General features: G+C 53.0%; 1 protein-coding gene across 13 annotated transcripts in view; it reads right to left on the bottom strand.

Annotated features, from left to right (window-relative positions):
- Positions 1-22,232, bottom strand: part of CACNA1A (calcium voltage-gated channel subunit alpha1 A) — a 180,588-nt gene that overhangs the window by 138,641 nt on the left and 19,715 nt on the right. For all 13 annotated transcript variants that reach the window (XM_030546108.1, XM_030546115.1, XM_030546107.1 and 10 more), the window contains exons 2-3: positions 9,366-9,471; positions 6,205-6,344 (exon numbers count right to left, since the gene is read on the bottom strand). In XM_030546108.1, the coding sequence (XP_030401968.1) occupies positions 6,205-6,344; positions 9,366-9,471 (246 nt within the window). The remainder of the gene's footprint in view (positions 1-6,204; positions 6,345-9,365; positions 9,472-22,232) is intronic.

The following is a 22,232-nucleotide window of genomic DNA, read 5'->3' as shown; positions in this document are numbered from 1 at the left end:
GTTTTCTCTGCTCTGCCCTGCCACTGCAGGAGGGGAGGCCGGGGCAGGAGCAGAATGCTGACGGATCTGAGCGGGCTGAAAGCTCCCGCTAAGAGGGGGTGCAGCGTTTGCTGGCGAGATCAGGGCAGGAAATGTAGGAGGGTGATGCACAGCACACTCGCTCACACACGCATGGCAGAACATCACATGTGTGCACATACATGCACTAGGCACTTGCACCGACTGGGCACACACAATGCATGCGCAAGTACACCAAGGACATGCACACGTGTGTAGAGCAACACACCTTACACGTTTGTGAGTACATGTGCATGAATGCACCTAATGCACAAACATGTACCACACATGTATGTTTAGACTGTACACTTCTTGGGGTGGGAAGCCATCAGGGCCAGCATCTACTGGGCTGTATAAATAATCCTATGTGTACATACACATACATCAAACTGCCTCACTAACATACATGTACATGTGTATACACATGGACCATGCACACATGTATACTTCTACATATAATGCACAGATACATCTTGTCATGGAGTCCCGGGGCGATTCTCTGGAACTGCTCCCCACCAACCCAGTCAGGACTTTGGGGAGCCTCCTCTCCCTTGGAGCAGACATGTTCAGGGCAAGAAGCTCACACGTCTTCACCTCCTGGGTCTCTCCGTGGAGCATTCAGCATCCTCTGCCCCTCCGTGCGCTTCCCACAGCGAGCCCGCCCCAGCGGGGTCCTGGGGAAGCCACAGGGTCCTGCCCCCCCACTTTGCAGTCAGACGTGACTCTCAGCCAGCCAGTAAAACAGAGGTTTATTCGATGACAGGAACAGAGTCTAAAACAGAGTTTGTAGATACAGCGAACTGGACCCCTCAGCTGGGTCCATTCTGGGGGACCAGTGAGCCAGACCCCCCACATCTGCCCTCCACTCCTTGACCCCAGCCAGCTCCAGACTAACAACCCCACCAGCCCCTCCTCTCTGCTCAGCTCCTTTCCCGGGCCAGGAGGTCACCTGATCCCTTTGTCTCCAACACCTTCAGCTGGCACCTTTGCAGAGGGGGGGCCCAGGCCATCAGTTGCTAGGAGACAGAGTGCCAGGCATTTAGGTGCACTGGCCCTTTGCTCTTCAGCAATCACATGCCCTTATCCCACCACTTAGATACTTAAGAACTGCATAGGGGACACTGAGGCACCAACACAGTATTCAGAGGAAACATCAAGAACATTCCCAGTTCGTAACACATCTGCACACATGCACACGTGCGCGTGCACACACACACGCGCGCGCACACACCCCAGTCAATCATGGCAGCTCCTGATATTTCACACCAGGCCTAGACAGGGGCTCCCGTGATTCAGTCACAGCACCTGAGGTTACCTCTTGCTACCAGCCCCTAGAGTTGCTCCATTGGGAATGATGTGGGGGGGGGCAGAGAATGTGCAGTGGGGAATCCTTGGCACTGGGAATTGTGCCCCCCGTTGGCCCGCTGCAGCCTGACTCTGCTGGCCCCATGCCCAGGGGGACTCCCTGGTCTGTGCTGCAGGCTCTGGGCCCCACGCTTTACTCAGACGAGTTGCTGTGCTCTGACACCCCTTAGTGGGTCTGAGCTTTTCTAGCTGAGGCCACACAAAGGAGCGGGAGAGAGGATTGGCGCTTCCCCAGCAATCTGATCCCCCACTCAAGGAAAGCTCGGATTTGGGAGCCATCCCATGTGCTCCCTTCTTCTGCCACCCCAAGCCCGCCCTGGGCTGAGGACAGCATCTCCAGCCCCCAGGACCTCACTCACAGCAGCCAGCTCTCTGCTATGGAGATTTCCACGGCCTGCCTGCCAGTCTCCCCTGCAGCTCCCAGCCCGCCCCGCGCTGGTGAGGAAGAAGCCATTAGCGTAGCAAAACTGCAGCAGCACTAATGGGAGCCTCTCTCGGGAGCTGGGCCGGGATCCCTCACTGCAGCTCCAGCAAGGCTGGGAAACGGGAGGGCCAGAGCAGAGCAGCCCCTCTCTCCACAGCCTCGTGCCCAAGGGGACCCCAGAAATCCATCTTCCCATCCTGCAGGAGCTAGTGTGTTTAGGGAGCAGCCATCATTGCACGGGTGGCCAGGGAAGGAGAGGCAGAGGAGGCGGCCGCTGCTTTCTGCAGCTGGTTACAATCAGAGAGTGCCCCACCCCGGGGGGATTCGGCCCGGTCTATTATTCTGCCCAGAGCCAGCTCACTTTCCAAGCTCCCCCTTCAGAGGAACACTAGGGACACAGTGAATGCCCCACGGAGAACCCCAGGGTGCTGCAGGGAGGGGGTGGGTGACTCAGTAGGGGGTGCTCTCCTCTTGGAGCCAGTGCTGACCTTAGAGTGACCAGAGGTCCCAATAAAATCGGGACCGTCCCGATATTTGGGTGTTTGTCCCGCGTCCCGACCGATCTTTGGTCGGGATGCAATTTGTCCGGATATTTCGCTCTGCCGGCAGCACTGGTTTGTTTTTATTTTGCTCCGCCAGCGGACCGCCCCCCGTCTTCACCTCATCTGGTCACCCCAGCTGACCTCAATGCTCCAGCAGGGCAGAAGGGGGCACTGTGCTGCTGGCCGTGCTGTCTTTCAGACGACACATAACGACCCTGTTCCCATGGGGTCATTAACGGCACCTGGACAGAGACAAGACCCCGTGTCCGACCTCCTCTGTCCAGACGCTGCCCCCAGTGTTTAGACGAGAAGCGATGGTGGGAACAGAAGCAGGGGAGGTGCAGATGCTCTCGAACAGCCGCTGGTTGAGCAGAGGCGCTTGGGGGAAAGCAGGAGAGTGGCAGCGGGGTGGGGGGAGGACGGAAGTGAGACAAAGGACGCTGTGCAGCCATTTGCACACAGGTGTGAAACACGGCTGATCAGGCCAGCAGGGTTTGCCCTGTCCTTTGCACGGGTATAAATGAGTGCACAAGGTGCCGGGCACTGGCACACCAGGCCGGGAACGAGTGGAAGAGGGGAGCAAGGAGCGGGGATGATAAGGAGGGGCAGATGGTACGTTCCTACTGAACTGGAAGTGTCTCTGTTTGGGACTGTGCAGCCTTGATCTTCTCAGTGGCGACACAGACTAATCTCCCATCATGAGAGGTGTTGACTGCCCTTGGCTTCCCCTTTCTACCAGCTCCAGCTGTCCGACACTGCCCAGCCAGAGGACTGGGGTAGCCCTTCCTCTGAGTGCTGGAGTGGGTGACTGAGCTCCCAGCCCCAGGAGCATCTGTCCCGGAGCTGGGAGACTCAGACCGAGCCAGTCGTTTATCTCATGCGTCTCCCCGCCTATCAGTGGGTGGGGAGTTTCTTCAGACGTGGCTGCCTTTTTCCCCAGGCCAATTTCCACACCCAGTCCTTGGCCTCGTTCAGCCCTTGCCCAGCAACGCTGCTCAGGACAGAACAACGTGTCTAAGTGCAGTGCCCCCTGCCCCCAGTACCATGGTCATGTCACTGCCCTCTGCGACTCCTGAAACACCTCTGTGCCCAGCCTCGGGGCTGGGATTCGAGGCCTTCTGGTTATCTCCACGCTGTGCTGTGGAAGGGGGCATAGGGGTGTACGATCTGTAGCAGCTGCAGAACCTGAGGCTTCCTGTCCATGAAGAACATTGCTGACAACTCAGGTCAGCAGGGCCCACGAAGAACAGCCCTCACCCCACGCGTTGCCCAAACCACTGCAACCATACAACATCTGGACCAGGTGTCAGGTGTGGACACAAGGCATTGGAAGATCAAAGCTTTTCAAGCAACATCTTGTTGCAATGCCTAGTGTCGACAGAGTCTGCAGGCCAGCGCTGGCTCCTAGGGACAACTTCATCACCAAACAGATTGTGGGCCAGATCCCCAGCTGATGTAAACTGTCATCACACCACTGACTTCAGTGGAGACATGCTGGTTTACACTAGCTGAAGACCTGGCCCTCTGTGTCTTCTCTTACCCCTCACTGCTTTGTGCAGGACAAACCCCCACAGCATGCCAGGGGAGGGGAATGACCCACACATCACAACTAGGATGTGTCCCCAGGGAGATACGCAGCATGGAGAATTGCAGTGGGATGGCAAAAGGGTAACATGGCCACAGCATAGGCCTGTGACCCCAGGCACAGCACGGCGCAAGGGACATCCCAGGCAGCTGCACAAATAAGGTCCATACCAATGATAACTCTTTAGCTTGGGACGTGGGTTGGCCCTGTTGCTGGAGCAATTAAGCGCCAGGTGTCCCAGGTAAGGGGGAGACCAGGGGTGATTCCAAATGCAATGGCAGGATGCAGTGGGACTCCTGGGTGAATTCTGGGGCTAGGGAGAGGTCCAGGACACTGACTGTTCATGGGTCCTGCCCTGGAGGAATCCCCCTGCAGGGGAGAGGGGTCTCTGTGACCAATTCATTCCATGGCTTTTCTGTTGAGGCTGCCAGTGTCAGTGGGAATGGGACAGAAACCCCTCAAAATCACATCATGCAACCAAGCAGAGCGTCACAGCTTTCACCCCTCCCAACCAGGGCTGGGGTTCAACTGCCAATCTCGAGGGAAGGCACGACAGCCCATTCTAGAGGCCCTGAGCCAGCTGATTTCCCTCCGCAAACCCCTTTGTATCTCAGCAGCATCCCCCATGCTAAGGGACCTCCTGCTTCTTGTGCAAGTTAAGTCCCTCGCTTCGTGGCCTCAACTTATTGCTCAAAAATATATTGCCTGGACAACACCCAGGGTATAAAGTAACAAAGGAAGTGACACCTGCTGCCTGGACAGCAACTGCTGTGTCCCCCAAAGTAACATCAACAGCTAAGGAACAGATCACATGCAAAAAACACCCGGGAACAACAAAAGGCCACGCATGCAGCAGGGCATTCAATGTGTTAATACAAACGTTGCCCAGGCAGCAATTATGGTGACCATCACAAGAGACGCACAATCAAAACTGTGCAAAGAACAACCAGTATTGGAGCGACACCAGCTGAAACGTGTAGAAGGAAACCATGCCACAAATATTAGAAAGATCACAACGGTCAAGGGTCTGCAAGTGCTTTATAAACATTTCCTCCCATGGCACAAAGTAGGTAAGAGAAAAGGGAAGCACACAGAAGCAACATGCCCCCAGTTCCTACAGCAAGTCAGTGGCAAGACAGGACCCAGGAGTCTTGACTCCCAACCCCCACCCTGATTTAACTACTAGCTCTATCCTCCCACTACTGGGATAAAACCCAGGAGTCCTGACTCCAACAGAACCCAAGTGTCGTGGCTCCCCAGGCTGCTGCTCTGACTAGCAGGAAATATTGTCGTGTTCTGCTTCATCACAGAACTGTGTATATTCAAGACTGGAGAGAAGAAAAAATTCCCAGCAGGCAACCATCCTACAGAATCCGAGAGTGAAAATGACACAAGCCAACACAATGGAAACACAACGCTATTTCTCCAGGAGTTATCCGAACACAAGAGCTGCCCAGCAGATAAACCCAGAGAAATACTAGGCAAGTGAAACAGTGCGACAGGCTCAAAGATGAAGAAACAACTCCAACACGCATCAGCCTTCAATTCCACAGCCCCCGCGGAGGGGCAGTGACAGAGGGACAGAAGCAGGAAGCCGTGGGGAAGTTAAACTGCAGAGAACTTCTGCAAGCTCTCAGTGGGGTTCGGCTGGCAAACGAGGCCTGCTAAAAGGTGGTCCCAGCACTCATTTGGAGTGGGGATCTATGATGAATGAAAGCTCTCAGCAGGAATAACATCTCAGCACTAGGCAAGAGAGGCCATTGTTCCACAGCCCTAGAACTTCCAACGCAGGTTGCAAAGCAGTAGGGGAGCTGACTAGAGTGAAAATGCAGCCAGGCCGGCTCCACCCATTGCACAGAGACTCAGGTTTTAATAATGCCATTGAGCCCGTCTGTCCCACTCCCCAGCTTCTAAAACCTCATCCGCACATTAACCCTCACAACCGCTTTGGGAAAGCGAGACGCACAGATCTGCCTAAGGCTGTATGGACAGAGGCAGAGATGAGAACAGAACAGTGAAGTCCCAACCATCTGGCAGCCACTCTAATTACTAGACACCACTTCCCCCTAATCTGGGAATTGAACCCTGGTGTCCTGACCGGACTGCTTTAGCCACCAGACAACCACTAGGCCATTCTACCGCCTCCCAGTTCAAGAAAATACATCATTGTTTGTACCCTGGTCTGCAAGTGACCAACACACAGAAGGAGAGGATAAAAAACAGCTACTCACCCTGTAAGAACCACCACAAAGTCCATCACATTCCACCCATTCCTCAGATAGGAGCCTTTGTGAAAAGCAAACCCTAAGGCGATGATTTTAATTCCAGCCTCAAAACAAAAGATTCCGATGAAATATGGTTCCGTGTCATCCTGGGAGAGAGAGGGAAATGCAGACAGTGAAAACAGTAACAATCCCTGGGGCTTTCATAGGGTCTGAAAGCACTTGAAGGCCACTCATAAAACCTCACAAGCCACTGTGAGATGTGGGGAAACTGAAGCACAGAAAGGGGAAGGGAATTGCCTCAGGCCATGCCATGGTGAAGTGGCAGGGACGAAACAGAGGAGTCCTGGTTCTCAGAACCCTGCTCTAACCACTAGATCACATTCTCTTCCCAGAGCAGGAACAGAGCCCAGAAGTCCCTGGTTCTCTGTGCGCTGACTACTGGCCTACGCTCCCTTCCCAGAGAGAAGAGGCCCTGACTGAGGGCGTGGTGTAAATGTCAGAATGGATATGACAATAATTCCAAGAAAACAGTTTTGTTCCAGCTCTACGTGGTCTGTGGTACAAAGAGAGAGAGAGAGAGAGAGAGAGAGAGAGAGAGAGGTGAATGGAGATAGACAGACTGACAGATTACCAAAAATCCACCCCCAAGATTCCTAGAAGCCCCAAATCCAGTGGAATGGAAACGGCTGTCACTTTCCAGGCATTCCAGGCTGGCTCAGATTTTCATGGCCTGAGTAGGGAGGAATCTAGGACAAGCTCCTGCAGAGATAACACAGCAGGGTCCGGTGGGAGAAAGGAACTGAACCAGTTGTGTGGGAGGCATATGCCACTGTCCCAGCTCCCAGCATAAGGGCAAAAAGCAGGACATAAAGCGGACAGCTAGAAAGGGGAATATAAATGCAGCCCACTCTGGTGCAGCACTCTAAGGGCTCAGATGCATGGCGAAGTTACCCCAGAATAACAGAGGGTGTGAATTTAAAATGCAATAGCTATTCGGGAATAACTCTGTGTGGACAAATATACTCCAGAACAAAAGTGTCCAGATGGGGGGTTATTCTGGTCAATTTCCCAATATACATAAGACCTGCACCTGACACTGCACCCCATATTCTTCACAGTGAAATGTTATATGATTATGACATGTGATACAGCATGGCCAGAGGGCAGCAGGAGCAGGAGAGGGTTAGAAGGGAGCCTTATTCCCTGTAAGGGGAAGAAAGTTTGCTATAGATTAATTAGAACACCTGAAGCCAGTCCCATGATAAAAACCCCTGCTTCAATCAGACAGTGTGGGAGCTGGAGCAGAGAACAGTTTGGAGAAGTGTTGCAGTGAGCTAAGAAGTCCAAGACCCTGGCTAAAGGGGCACCTGGCTTGTGCAGAGGGAGGGCAGGAAGCCCCCCCGCCCCCAAGCTGAAGGGCAGGAGAGGGAAGTAGCCCAGGGGAAGGAAGTGTCAGTTCAAGTGGTTTACCACTATCCTCAGGGCCCCTGGGCTGGCACCTAGAGTAGAAGGCGGGCCCAGATCCCTCCCTCTCCACTCCCCTCCTCTAGGACACTAGTGGGGCAGTTAACTTTCCACTGAAGGGGCAAGAAATGGTGCCCTGAACCACCCCCCCAAGAACAGAAAGTGCGAGACCCATCAAAATAGTGCTGGCAATTCGCCACAGCCATTATGATGTATTGTATGCAAGATATCTCTCGTGAGATGTCATAGGAAAATTTATGGTTTGCGGAATATGACTATCTTATTTGTATGCATATATCATTTTCGTATCTGAAGTCATTAATATTGACTATGTATCTATATTTCAAATGTAGTTACACCTCAATAACGCCCACTAGAGAAGATGCCTTCAGTCTAGATAGTGGGTGGGGAAGGGCCTATTTAAGGCAATGGGCCATTAGGAAAAAACAACAGGCCTTAGGACAGTGCTTCTCAAACTTTTGTACTGGTGACCCCTTTCACACAGCAAGCCTCTAAGTGTGACACCCCCCCCTTACAAATTGAAAACACTTTTTATTATATTTAACACCATTATCAATGCTGGAGGCAAAGTGGGGCTTAGGGTGGGGGCTGACAGCTTGCGACCCCCCCATTTGATAATCTCATAACCCCCTGAGGGGTCCTGACCCCCAGTTTGAGAACCCTGCCTTAGGAGAAGCTGATCTCTCCCCTGGTGAGGAGCCTTCCTGAGAACACTCCAAACAGCCTGGGAGCAATGGTTGCTTTGACTCTACAAGGACATGTGACCAGGCCATATGGTGCTGGACTTCATCTTGGGATGTCAGTATTTTTCCATGGACTGGTCTGGGAACCAAGCTTTGAAACAAAGAGTTTCCTGCCATATGCAAAAGCTATATAAGGTGGGGAGTGACATCATCAGGTGTTCTTCACTCCCCACACAGGAAAACTCCTGGAAACACCTGAGGAACAAAGACTGAACTGGGGGAAGTGCTGGACCCAGGCTACAGGGATTTCTAGCCTGTGAATGAAACACTTGGTGATTCCAACCTGTAAAGCAAGTGCAGCTTGTCCCTTAAGAATCTGCGGCCTGCTTGTATCATTTCTTAGGGTGAGAATCTGCTAATTCATATCCAATCTATCTAGTATATTATGCTTAGTTTGCGGTTTTTTGTTTATTTGCTAGGTAATCCCTTATAATCACTTAAAATCTATCTTTTGTAGGTAAGAAACTTGTTTTTGCTCTATCTAAACTAGTGAATTAGAGTGAGGGGTGTGGGAAACATAACTCAAGGGGAAGGCGGTTGCATATTCCTCTCCACGTTGAGGGAGGGGGTGAATTTTATGAGCTTACGCTGTACAGTTCCCTGTGCTGCACAAGATGGTCTAATTTTGGGTTTATACTCCAGAGCGGGTGCGTGCCTAGGGAGCTGCCTTAGCTGTAGCCTTCCTATGCAGGGGCTGGTCAGAGAGCCTGCCTGTAACTGCAGCTGGGTGTGTCCCACCCATATGTATGCTGGTGAAAGTGCAGGCTGCAGGGCTTTGCGGCTTGTCACAGCAGTGCAGCGTAAAAGGGAGCTCAGGCTGGTGGGCCAGGGGGCTCGGTGGTACTCCAGTTCCAGGGAGCAGCCCGGGGGGAACTCATCACACTAATTATTGGAGAACTTAGGTAAATCCAGATAAGAAAGAAAGACGCCCACACTCACCAGTCGTTCTGACATCGGGGTCTTGTCTTCATCAGGCAGGTGCTGCTCCAGAGCAAGAACAATGCAGTTTGCTATGATAGTAGCTAAAATCATGTATTCAAAAGGAGTGCAGCAGAGTCAAGGAAAGCTCAGCTCTTGGGTTGGCCCCCTGTGAGGGCCGGGAACAAGGAGGGCCCTACACCTTGACGACTAGAGTCCCACTCTCTCAAGGGCGCTGCAGTCTGTGCAGGATCGTGTCTGTCCAAGGGTGTCTGCAGTCAGAAATACCCATGTCTCCCCTATTCCTGGAATCAGCTACAGGGGCAGATGGAGTCTCCAGGGCCCTGATCCATCCAGCCCTCAGATCTCTCCCTAGCCTACCTCGCTGTTCCATTCAACCCAAGGACAGCTTGTTGGTGTGTTGAGCCCTGTCAGACCACTCCACAAGGTCCTAATCCCAAGGATCTACCTGCTTAACCCTGATGGATGATCCCCCACTCTGTGCGGTAGGGGAAGAACTCCCCCACTCCCGGCTGACACGCCAACTCTGCTGTTGGTCAATTTAACTTTGTGCATGTGAGAGCAAAGCACCAGAGTTAAGAGCATCTGATCCTGTTAATAAGCCATTATGCAGTTCAAGAGTGCCTGGTGCAACCAAGTTTTGCTGTATTCAGCTAACATCACCCAGAGTCCTATTCTTGAGACACAACCACACCTTCCCTATTGCACAGCCATGCCTACAACCCGTGCATTCTGGGACAATCCAGGCAGCTATTCCATAATGCCTCAGCTGCCAAACCAGGCAGGGGTGAGCGCTTTTCAGACATGGTGGGTAAGGCTACGAGTCTGTCACAGATTCTGTGACTTTCTGGGACCTCCAAGAGTTCTGCAGCTGCTGGGGCGGACCCCAGGGCCAGGCGCTCGGGTAGCTGCTGGAGCGGTCCTGTGGCCAGACACACGGCCCACTACTGGAGCAGGCTTGGCAGCTGCCCCTGGGACCACCAGACCAGCAGTCAGACCAGTGGTCCTCAGGGCCTCTGAGCAGCTGGGGGCAGTCAGCCCCCAACTGCCACTGCTGGGGATAGCTGTCAGTCCCCGGTGTCCCCCAGAGCAGCGGCACCCTAGGGTCTCAGCAGCTGCTATGTTTTAGTCAGGGGTATTTATAGTAAAAGTCATGGACAGGTCTTGGGCTATGAATTTTTGTTGATCGCCCGTGACTTTTACTAAAACTACCTGTGACTAACTCTTAGTCTTAAAAGATAAGCAATAAGCCAAATTCTACTTCAGTTACACCAATATAAATCTGGAGTAGCCCCACTGATGGTGGTGCCGTTATTCTGGATTTACACGGGCAGAGCTGTGCTCAGAATCTGGCCCAGTGAGTAGAGCGAGTTGCTGTTCGCTAAAGGAAGCATGAACTCATAGACTTTAAGGTCAGAAGGGACCATTATGATCTAGTCTGACCTCCTGCCCAGGACTGGGTGTCAGGGGAGGTGAGGTCTGTACCTGACTTTGGGAGGGGAATCTAGGGGTCAGAGCAGGGAACTGAACTCCATTCCTGGCTCTGCCTGTGTGACCATGAGCAAATCACTTCCCCTCTCCAGATGTTTTTGCTCTGTCTGTAAGAGGGTGGGGGTGGGGTTCAGAGCCTTATCTAGGGAAGCTTCTGAGCATGCTTGGGATGCAGTATGCATGTGCTTCTGGCCCCTGTCTCAAGCATCCAGCAGGTCCCCTTTCAAGCCCCATCCAATGCTGCAGCGCCACATAAAAGAGGTTAAACTGATCTCAGCAACAGAGCTAAACACCGGGGAAGAAAGCAGAGCAGCAGCTGTTGGAATATGGGGCTGGCCCAGTTCGCGGCGGGGGGGCATGGAAGCTTGGACTTCCGTGGGCTCCTTCTCCCAGAACTAGCACTGTCAGCTGCTGAGAATTGGAGCTTGCTACAGGCCTTTCCTGTCCATCGATTGGTTTGTAGGGGAAAGAGGCCTGAATCAGTGGCCTGTGGGAGTGGATCTGATACCGGAGAAGCTGGAGGAGAGAGGGCTAGGAACATGCTGGGCAAGAGAGACAGAGGGAGGGAGAAGGAAGGTGAAAGGCAGAGCCATCCAGTTCTGTGGATCAGGTAAATCTTTTGCATTAAACAAACACCCTGAGTGACGTTCCCCAACAGCACCCCCCCGCCACACTCCTTCCCAGAATGGGTTAGTCACTCCATTCTGCCACCAATTTCTTCTGCTCTTCAGTCTCCTCGCTGGCGGCGGCTCCAGGCACCAGCGCTCCAATCGCATGCCTGGGGCGGCAAGCCACGGGGGGTGGCCCACCAGTTGCTGTCAGGGCGGCAGTCAGGCTGCCTTCAGCAGCTTGCCTGCGGGAGGTCCGCTGGTCCCACGGATTCGGCAGCAATTCAGCGCGGGTATGCCGAAGCTGCGGGACCGGGGACCTCCCGCAGGCGCACCACCGAATCCGTGGGACCGGGGACCTCCCGCAGGCGCACCACCGAATCCGTGGGACCGGGGACCTCCCGCAGGCGCACCACCGAATCCGTGGGACCGGGGACCTCCCGCAGGCGCACCACCGAATCCGTGGGACCGGGGATCTCCCGCAGGCGCACCACCGAATCCGTGGGATCGGGGACCTCCCACAGGCGCACTACCGAATCCGTGGGATCGGGGACCTCCCACAGGTGCACTACCGAATCCATGGGACCGGGGACCTCCTGCAGGCGCACCACCGAATCCGTGGGACCGGGGACCTCCCGCAGGCGCACCACCGAATCCGTGGGATCGGGGACCTCCCACAGGCGCACTACCGAATCCATGGGACCGGGGACCTCCCGCAGGCAAGCCACCAAAGGCTGCCTGACTGCCATGCTTGGGGCGGCAAAAAAGCTAGAGCCGCCCCTGCTCCCCACCCCATTCCCCTCAATGTCTACGATGCAGAGGGACGCCTTTCCATCCAGGGAGGAGTTCGGCAGAGCTCGTGGGCAAAGGGAGACGGATTGCTTGGTTTGCACTGGCCAGTGGAGAGGGATAAGATCAGGTCTGTGTCTTGGGGGGAGTGAGTGAGCTTCTGAGGGTGGGTGGTGGGGGATGGGTAGGTGGGAAGAACGCTAACAACAACCAAAGTTAATCCCACAATGGGCTAGTAATGCACCTTACTCAGCTAGGAATTAACTAAACCCTGCTGGAGGTGGATTGGTGTTATCATCACCATTGTACAGATGGGGGAATTGAGGCACAGAGAGGGATGGGATGTGCCTAAGTGGGAGAACCAGAAAGAGAACCCCAGACTCGTGAGGAGAACCCCAGTCTCCTCTGCTCTAACCATGAGAACCAACTTCCTTCCAGATCCAGTGGTGGAACTCAGGAATTCTGACTCCCAGTCCCCTTCCCACAGCCTAACCGCTAGATCCCACTCCCCAGAAATGAATTCTTCCTGTGTCATCAGACATCACTTACGGCACAAACTCTCCCAGGTCAGGCTTTGCAAGTCCTCTCTGTTGTTAAGTCTCATAAGTTTTCCCTCTCTAAGAAGCATTTCCTGGAGGGATTCTTTTGGTCAGCCCCTTTCACATGCTCCTCCTTTCCTAATGCTGAGAACAGAACCCAGAGGTCCTGCCTCCCTATTCTAATCACTGGACAACACCAATCTACGTGACTGTGCCACAGGCCACATGTATCGGCTCTGATTGTTCCTGGGGTTATTTCTATTCACTCTTACAAAATGTTTTTAAAAGTCTGCATTAGACAGACATCAAACACATAACATTTAAAAAAACATATTCAGTTGCACCCCATGGGTGAGGGGAACAGGTCTTCTCACTCACACACACACACACACACACACACACACACACACACACACACACACACACACACACACACACACACACACACACACACACACAGAACATTATATATTTTTACTATTTTTGAAAAAAACCAAAGCAGCTTATCCTTTAAAAGAAATGAAACCACTGTGTGAAGCCACTGAATTGTATTTGACACACTAACTAGAAGACAGGAGGAGGATAACAGCTGACAAGCACAGCAAGTGGCTTGTTAAGACAGCATAAGGTCTAGGGTTTTCAGCCAGGAGGTTGCTAACAGGTTCAGAAGGGTCATGACCATCCCCCCTTTCTGTTTGGCTTGGAGAGAGGCTGGGGGGAGAGTCCTGAAATCTTTTCCTCTTGAAACACTGGGCCACTGTATGTAAAAAGTCAAGAACCACTTGACTAGTGGTTAGAGCTGGGATATGGACGCAGAGACTCTCGGGCTGCATTCCCAGCTGGGAGCGAAGCAGGCTCTCGTGGTTAGAGCAGGGAACTTGGAACCAGGACTCCTCGCTGTTATCCTGACTTGGGAAAATCACTTCCTTCTGGTGCGACAATATAGAGCTGAGATGTTGCACACAAACCAAACTGTAACAGCAAACACAGAGCAAGCAGCCAACGTTCCCACAGGCAGGGAGGCCTGAGAAACTGCAGTGTAACAGCATTCAGCAAGGGCAGCTCCTCTGGGCAGGAGCCTATTTCAGCACCGGGCTAGCTCCTCACCGAGGCACTCCGCTCGGCTTGGCCCTGTGACCCTGCTAGGGAGAGTCTGGCTTTGCTCTGGATGTGTTTTCAGGCCAGCCTCCCACCTTGCCAGGTCCTAGAGCCTGGGCTTCAGCCCGAGCCTGAATGTCTGCACCACAGTTAAACAGCCCTGAGCCCGAGTCAGCTGAAATGGGCCAGCCGCAGGGCACTTATTGCAGTGTAGACACACCCTGATGGTCTGAATTCAGAGAGAGAAATTTACAACATCAGGAGAAAAAGAGAGCTTCATCCCCAGCTTCACCCCCCGGGTCAGAGAGCCATTGCCTGCCACAGCTGGGTCCAGAGTGGCCAGCCCTACTGCTGAGGGCTGCAGATTGCCCCACGGCTTGGCTAACTGCACAGTGTCTCATGGGGTCCTTGCTCCCCCAGTGCCCACTGCCACAGCCCCAAGCACTGGGAATGAGCTCCCTGCTCTCCAGCCTCCCTGAACCCCAGCCCTCCAGCCCCACGCACTGCGTCAGCCTAGCACACAGCCCTTCCAAAGCTCCCCAGGTCCCAGGTCACTTCAGCACCAAGGTTTAGCCCACACCCTATGGTCTTACTCCACCCACCTGACCGTGAGTCTCTCTACCTTCCTCTTCAGGTACCTGCCCTTTGCTGGATCCTTCCAGCCAAACTCCCCACTGTGGGTGCAGGGACCTTCTTCTCCGCAGCTCCAGCCATTTGGAACAGCATCTCTCCCCTCCTTTCCCATCACTCTTCACTCACCTAGCACCGGCCTCCTCCCTGTCCTGCCAGCCCCTCTCTAGAGCCCTGCACATCTGCAGCCAACCTCTTCACAGCCACCACCAAGCACGTTTGCAGATCGCGGATCAGATGCAGATACAAATGTTGTATCTCCGCAGGGCTCTCCCCCACTGTGAGCACTAGAGCGAACAGCCCCCCCCCCCCCAAACGTATCATTCTACCTCCACCTCATTGAAAATCACTACTGGAAACTCCCACCCCTTCCCCACTTGGGACTCTAAATTCCTCTCCCCCCCCCAGCTGTTCTTTGGCTCCACCCTCAGGATAATTAATTCTCTGAGGCCTTTGGGGGTTCCATGGATGACTGCTTTGGGCGCTCCCTCCCCACCTTGTTCCCCCATCCCCTTGGCACGCAGCAGAAAGCGTTGTCTCCGCGAAGGTGCGTCTGTAAGTTTTATCATTAAAAAATAAACTCAAATATTTTATGTCTCCACCAAGAAGCTTTTACTTTTGCAAACGGTATTGATTTAATCCTAGAGGCAACTGGCAGCTGTCCCAGGAGTTTAATCAATAGGACAGCACCACCCTACAGAGTCTAGCTTCAAACACCCCGAGCCACAGTTCTTACCCAGGTCTTCAGTGCCCAGCCCTGCTGATCGTTTCGCGCAGCTCCCCAGTTTGAAGCCAGGTCTGTGGGGATGAGAGGTGTCGCCGAATTGATAAAAGTGATCAGGGCTACAGTGACCCCTGGGAGCGCTCTGCAATTACAGACATTTGTCACTCTTCCAAGGTTCTGACTGGATTCTGACAGGGACAAGGAGATGGGATGACAGGGAACCAGCAACTTAACCCAGAGATCCCAGGTCTCAGACATCCCCCACCTTTCTGCGAAGTTCCCCTGGGAACCAGAGAGCTCAGGGGTGAAATTAACATCAGTTCAGGCAAGGCTGAAGCTGTGATATCTTCCTCCTTCTCGGCTGAGCTGTCCTGAACCAGGCAGTCTCTCAGGAGAGTGCAGGAGGGAGAGGGGACAGAGAAGCAGGAGGGAGAGGGGACACTGGGTCTGTCTTTCTGCATCTGAGAACATTACCCTGTCCCAGAGATATTGGGTCAACCTCATCCCTGGCGTTGAGTTAAGCACTGGCAACAGGGTTGGGTTGGGCCCCAAAAGAGCGCGGTTCTCCAAAACGAGATGAGACGAGAAGACAAATTAATATATAGTTACATTTACTCCCAACCCTCCTAGGATTCTGTTGCTCCTAGGGCTCTGGGCCCCTCCCACTCTCCTCCTCACCCGCCCCAGCCAGTGGCTGTGGCTGAGTGCCTGCCTGGTGCTGAAATGTGCAGCGCTAGCACCATGTCCTCTCCTCTCTGCACAGATCTTGCTGAAATGTATGTCTCAACCCCCACGGCAATCATTTGGCAAGAATTCAACTTCCTGCACAAGCACTGGCTGGTACTCAGGCTCCTGGAGAGGAGATGGAACTGGCCGCTGGTGCCAAATGTGTAGCGGCTCCGTGACCTGCACCACAGGCCTCCGGAAGTGGGACCAAGACTGTGCCGTGACTATCTCCTTCCTCATGCTCACCGGGGAGGCTTTGGCGCTCAAAGCCACAGCCACCCTCCAAAGCACAGCGAGGCCGATCAGCTGCTCTATGCTGTTTAGGATTCAAACATACCCCAGAGCTGATCTGCAGATCTCGGAGTGAGTTACTAACATCAGCATCGCTGGCCCCTGCCGTGTGGGTCGGCGTCATTATCCCCATTCCACAGAGAAGGAAAGAAATTCGCCCTCAAGTTCACACAAAGCATAACTAAAACCAAACCCCCAGCTCCACACCTCTAATCACTAGACCGAGTGCCAGGAGTCCTCCCTCCCAATCCCCCTGCTCTCACCACCAGCACACACTCCCCCTGCTTTCACCATTGGAACCCACTGCCTTCCTGCAGGTGGAGGGGAATTTCCAGCCTCCGATTAACCAGGCCTCCTTCAGCGATACACTCTGGGGAGGAAAGGGGCCTCACACAGGAATGGAAAATACCAGGTCTGTGATCTGCTGGGGAACAAGCGAGTGACCCAGAGCTAGTCACAGGCTTCCTGGATGGTGCTGAGTGAACAAGGTGGGTGAGGGAAGGGAATTGAGTCCAGGTTTGCACCGAATGCGTCCCCCAGAGAGGAGGTCTATTAACGTCACAGCCACTACTCCACTGACAGGTTCTTATTGAGCAAGGGAGGGAGAGGGAGGAGATGGGGCAGGACAGAGCTGGAGGACAGATGGATAGACACACAGACAGAGAGCTGCATTAAAGGGGGCTCCCGAAGAGCGAGAGCATGTCCCTGTCACACTCCCTTTCACCGCTGCCGCAGGGGAGGTCTGGGGGTGTCCATGGAGAAGGGGCACAGCTTAGCTGCCTTGGAAGTGGTGGTTCTGATTTGGGGCAGGAAAGGCCACCCCAAGCCCTGGCGCTTTGGGATGTGGTGGCAGGTTTGTTTCCTGCTTATCCCACTGCGGTCGAGGGGCAACTCAGCTCGCGAGGGCAACCCAGCTAGGAGGACCGCCGTGGCAGCTGGTCTGAGGAGCACTAGGCCCTCGTTCTTTGGCTCTGTGCCCCCCTGCTCCCACCCTGCGCATACCCACTTTTAATTGGCAAGACAATTTCTGTTACTTTTCTCTGGCACTGCAGTTTCTGAGCTCGTCGAAGCTGATTCCAAACCTCCTCCAGCTTTGAGGAGGGAGAGAAGCAGCCAGGTCCGCTCACACAGCGTTCAGCACAGGAGCTCTAGGAGTGGAGAACATGGATCGGGCGCTCGAGCCAAGGCATTACTGCAATTGCACATTTTCGGGCAGAAGGCTTTTTCAGCCAGTGTGCTCAGCAATTATTTCGGTGCCATTGTGATGACAGGTAACTCATCCCAGGCTGCTTATCAAGCAACTGCCCCTAGCCCCAGCTTCTCAGCCTGCCTTCCCCAGGTACCACTGCACCTCCGTCCTCCAGTAACACCACTCACAGGCTAGGCTACCCTGGGCACTCAGACTAACTCTGCTGTGAAGACATACCCTCCCCCTCCCCTCACTTCCCAGCCTCTACTCTGTTTCTCCACACAGTTTCCCCCATGCCTTCTCTTCCACAGCTCCCACGGCCTGGTACAGCCTGCCTCAGTCTCCCTCTACTCCCCTCTCCGCTTCCTCCAGTTATCTAGCACTGGCCTCTACTTAGTCCATCCAATCTCAGTGCAAGAGCCTTCCCCTCTGCAGCTCCTGCTTTCAGCATCATCCCCCACCCATGTCTCACCAGTTCTTCATCAAACTGCAAATCACAGCTGAAAAAAATCTCTTTCCTTTCTTGCCTGTGCCTCTTAATTCCACTCTCTGTGTTTATGGCCTTACAGATGCTATAATTAAGTCAACATACAACATCTCTGCACCATGGCTAGGTCACTTTCATCAGATTGACAAATAAATGATATTAATTTACATTTATATAACATCCTGCTTCTCAGAACACCTTCCAGATTATGGCTATATCCCCAGATGGGGTAAATCAGCAGAGTTTTTTTAACTTAGTGGAGCTCTACTGATTTATACCAGCAGGGGATCTGTTCCTATATAGCAGTTCACCCAGCACTGGCATGCACCCACTCCTGGGATGCAGCACCTTTTTCACGGCTGCACAGCAATACTGCACAGAGATCATCTGCCCAGCACTGAGATGCAGCCACCTCTGGGGTGGGATGTGGCACCATCCACAGTTGCACAGAGATCACCTGCCCAGCACTGAGAGACAGCCACCTCTGAAATGGGACATGGCAGCTTTGTAACAGTCGCAAAGCAATGTTATGTAATAATTTAGGGCAGAAAATTAAAAAGAATCCCATGTGCAACTGAAACAACATGGAAATTTCAGGCAGAGGGTAACCTCCCCAAATGCCCAAGGCACCAGAGATAACACCCTTGTCTCTTCTAGGGGGGTAAGTGCCAAGGGATCTTCAGTGGCCATGAGGAGTTAGGACCTGGATTTACATCTCATCCAAAGGGCAGAATCCCAGTACCACGCCTTAATGAGAGATAAAAAACCATCAGCACTTGGGTTTACCTTGGAGGTTTCCCATCCACATATTGTGTAGACTCAACTCTGCTTAGGCTGCAGACCACATGAGATTAGGCAGCAGCCTCGGCCTGTTGGCCTAATTCCCACCTCTGGGTGTTCAGTGAGTGAAGCCAGCAAGACTGCTGTTGTACTGCCTATTATAAGGACTGTTCGTTCCAACTTCTCAGAGGCTGTCCTGAGGCTCCAAGTGGAGATTTAATCAGAGGGAAGAGGGAATGAGAGAGGGAAATTTGGAGGAGTGAGGAAATAGCCAGGCCTGGCTCGCTCAACCCATGTTGGTGGCTTTTATCGGGGTGTATGGACTGCAGAGGATGATGCTGTGCAAAACTTGGCTGCCTCTGGCTATAGTAGCAGAATCATCAGATTCCCAAAAGCAGCCTAAAGGTGAGGGGGGGGAGAAAATGAGAGAACGGGGGAAGGGCTGCAGAAGAGAAAGAGGCAGGAGTGAGAGAGAGAGAGAAGATAGAAGAAAGAAAAACGAATTGAGAGAGGGAGCACATAACTGAAAGAGGGAATGGGGGAGGAGGAGAAAGAATGGAAACAGATGGAAGAGAGAGATAGAAAGCAAGAGGAGCAGAAAGCAGAAGGAGGAGAGAGGGAAGCAGTGGAAAGAGGAAGGTGGCTCGCCCCATGGCTGCTGGCTGCAGAGGAAAAGCCCCTGCCAGATCACGTGTGATGCCTACAACTGTCTCCCTCTCATTAATTTCACTATCAAACAAGCCGCAGTATCACAGCCTGGATTCTTTCGTGATGAAATATTTAACTAGGAGGAACCCAGCCGAGATCAAAGATCCTCGTTTACAGCGGGACCCCGGGGAGAGTTACAGAGAGGCCGCTGCTGGGATTAACCGGAGGGCACACACCTCTGCCGTGCAAAGAGGAAACCAACTGTGTCATCTGGGCTCCTGCGGGTCAGGGGCCAACGGCAGGAGATTCCTGGCCTTGTTTTCCTACAAGGGGCAACATATGGAGGGGGTGGGGGCAGAGCCACCAAGGTACACGGGCCTGCTGCTGTACAATGGGAAAGGGCCCAGATACCACGGGGATGGGCATCACATAGCTAGCTAGACAGCTCAGGCGCATGTTAAGCAACCTCAGAAGTAAGAGGTGGCCCTAGATCCCGGGGAATGTTCCAATGTGTCTGCAACAGAGAGCCGAGGAGACATCTGGGTCAGGGACAGTGAGAGAAGACTAGCCTGACACTATGTCAGAGTTAGGTCCCCCTGCACTTATCTTGCCACTGGTGCTAGGCACAGGCAAAGGGAGCAGGACAGTGACAAGAGCCAATCCCTCCCCACGTGAGTCAGGGGGAGGGGCAGAGACAGCCCCTCCACCCCATCCCCATCCTAGTGCAAGACAAGATCTAGTTGTGCCACACAACCCACAGCTACAATTCAAGCCAACTGCCGCTCCCTTTTCTCTCTAAGTTAACTCGGGATCACCACGCAGCTTTTCCTCCTGAACATCTATTATTCCCTGGGCACATGGGGTAGACACCCTTCTCCTGAACCCCAAAGGATCAGAGATGCCCTCCCATGTGCTCTGCAACCGAGATTCCAAGCTACCCAAAGAGAGCCACCCCCTCCCCTGCCTCTGCTGGCTGCTAGCCTTTCCCCTTTTGTGAGAAGCACTCCATGCGGAAACACAGAAAAAAGAGAATAAAGGAGGGAAATGGTGCCCCAGACCACTAGTCCTGAGGGGCTGTTCATTCTTCACCCCTGAGCACACACAGAACAAATGGACCTTTGTCATGCCGAGGTTTGCTGGTTTGGGCTTGGGTTTTTATGTGTGTATCACAGCATCTCCTACTCAGATTAAACTAAAGCGAACCTCTCACGAGAAAAGTCACGTACTCACAAATAAAACCTCTTTCTCTGTGCTAGGCTGCTAGGGTGCACACGCCCATTTAGTTGTCACTGCATCTACGAGTCTCTCCGCGCAGGGCGGCAAGTTTCACTGTGTGTGTCCAGGGCCACCCAGAGGATTAGGGGCCCGGGGCAAAGCAATTTCGGGGGCCCCTTCTATAAAAAAAAAGTTGCAATACTACAGAATACTATATTCTTGGGGGGCCCCTGCTGGGCCTGGGGCAAATTGCCCCACTTGCGCCCCCCCCCCCCCCACCAGGCAGCGCTGTGTGTGTCTTTAGTGGGTTTCAGTCCCTGGCTCTCCTGCACTAGTGCTAGGCGGCTGGGGTTTCAGTTCAGAACGAAAGAAATGTTGTGAGCTACAGTCAGCTGAAGCCAAAGTGAGTCATTCCATTGACTTCAGTGGGCTTTGGATCAGGCTTGTCACTGAAATGTTAAGAAAAAATATTAATTGAAACACCTCGAAGAGGCACTCCCTTCTCTCACACCTTAATGGACTATCATTTAGAGCCTAAAATTATTTCACAAGGATAGACTGACAAGCCAGGAACAGAACCCAGGAATCCTGGCTCCCAGTTTCTGCATTAGACCCCTTCATTCCTCTCTCAGAGGTGGGGAGAGATGAATATGCCAGCCAGGGTAATGATCCCTTTATTAAAAACACAGATCAGAGCTGAAATATCCAACCAACCACTAGCAAATATGCCAGCAGGAGCAATTCTACAGCAGCTGGACTAGATAGGAAGGGGCCTCTCTTTGGGGACTGTGGCCCTGATTCTCCTCTCATGCCCAGTTTTACCCCATCTTACTCCACTGGCTTCAGTGGATTCTCCTGATGTACACTAGTGTAAATCAGAGGGCAATTAGGCCTCTTGATGGTGTCGTATGTAAAAATGCCAGGCCAGCATTGGTGTTGGCTTCAAGGGGAGTTAGCCTTGCACAGCCAGGTCCGTTATGTTTATAACCGCTGTCCCTGAGCAGGGTGGCTGTAGCTACCTATTTAAAGCTAAGACAACATCTTCTGTTTCTCTAGCACCTTGGATCCCCAAGTGCTCACACAGGACCACTCAGCCACCTCAGGGTTGAGACACGGCAGCTGTTTAATAGTCACACAGAACACTGAAGTTTGAGACAGGATGTGAGAAACCTTACTGCACTGTGAAGGATTTGGACTGTGAGTGTGAGCAGTTCTCACCAATTCCAATCTTGCACTTTATTTACTGTCTACCTATGGGATGTGTCAAGCCCCAGTCACGGTGTCACACTGTGAGAGACACATCACGAGGCAATCCCTGTTCCAAAGAACTTACAGAGTAACATTTACAAAAGCACCTATTGACTTCAGAATAGGGCTGGCCAGAAAACAGGAATTCCCTTTCACAGAAAATTGCAAGGTTTCAGAAACTGTTTTCTTACTGCGTCAGGACAAAACCGAGACCTTTCCGCACGTTGCATGGAAAGCCATAGAGAAAGAGGTGTATTTTCTTCGATAGCCCATAGCCCTGTGGTTGGAACACCGCTATGGGATGGAGACACTGGTTCAAGGTCCTAGTCTGTCTGATTTAGAGCAAGGACTAGAACTTCGATCTCCCCCATCATTGCCCTAACCCTAAGGCTGTACAGTCTGTC

The sequence above is a fragment of the Gopherus evgoodei genome, unplaced genomic scaffold (genome assembly GCF_007399415.2).
Source record: "Gopherus evgoodei ecotype Sinaloan lineage unplaced genomic scaffold, rGopEvg1_v1.p scaffold_40_arrow_ctg1, whole genome shotgun sequence".
Taxonomy (NCBI): domain Eukaryota; kingdom Metazoa; phylum Chordata; order Testudines; family Testudinidae; genus Gopherus; species Gopherus evgoodei.
The sequence above is the reverse complement of the archived record's forward strand: the minus strand, read 5'-3'. Positions and strand labels throughout refer to the sequence as shown.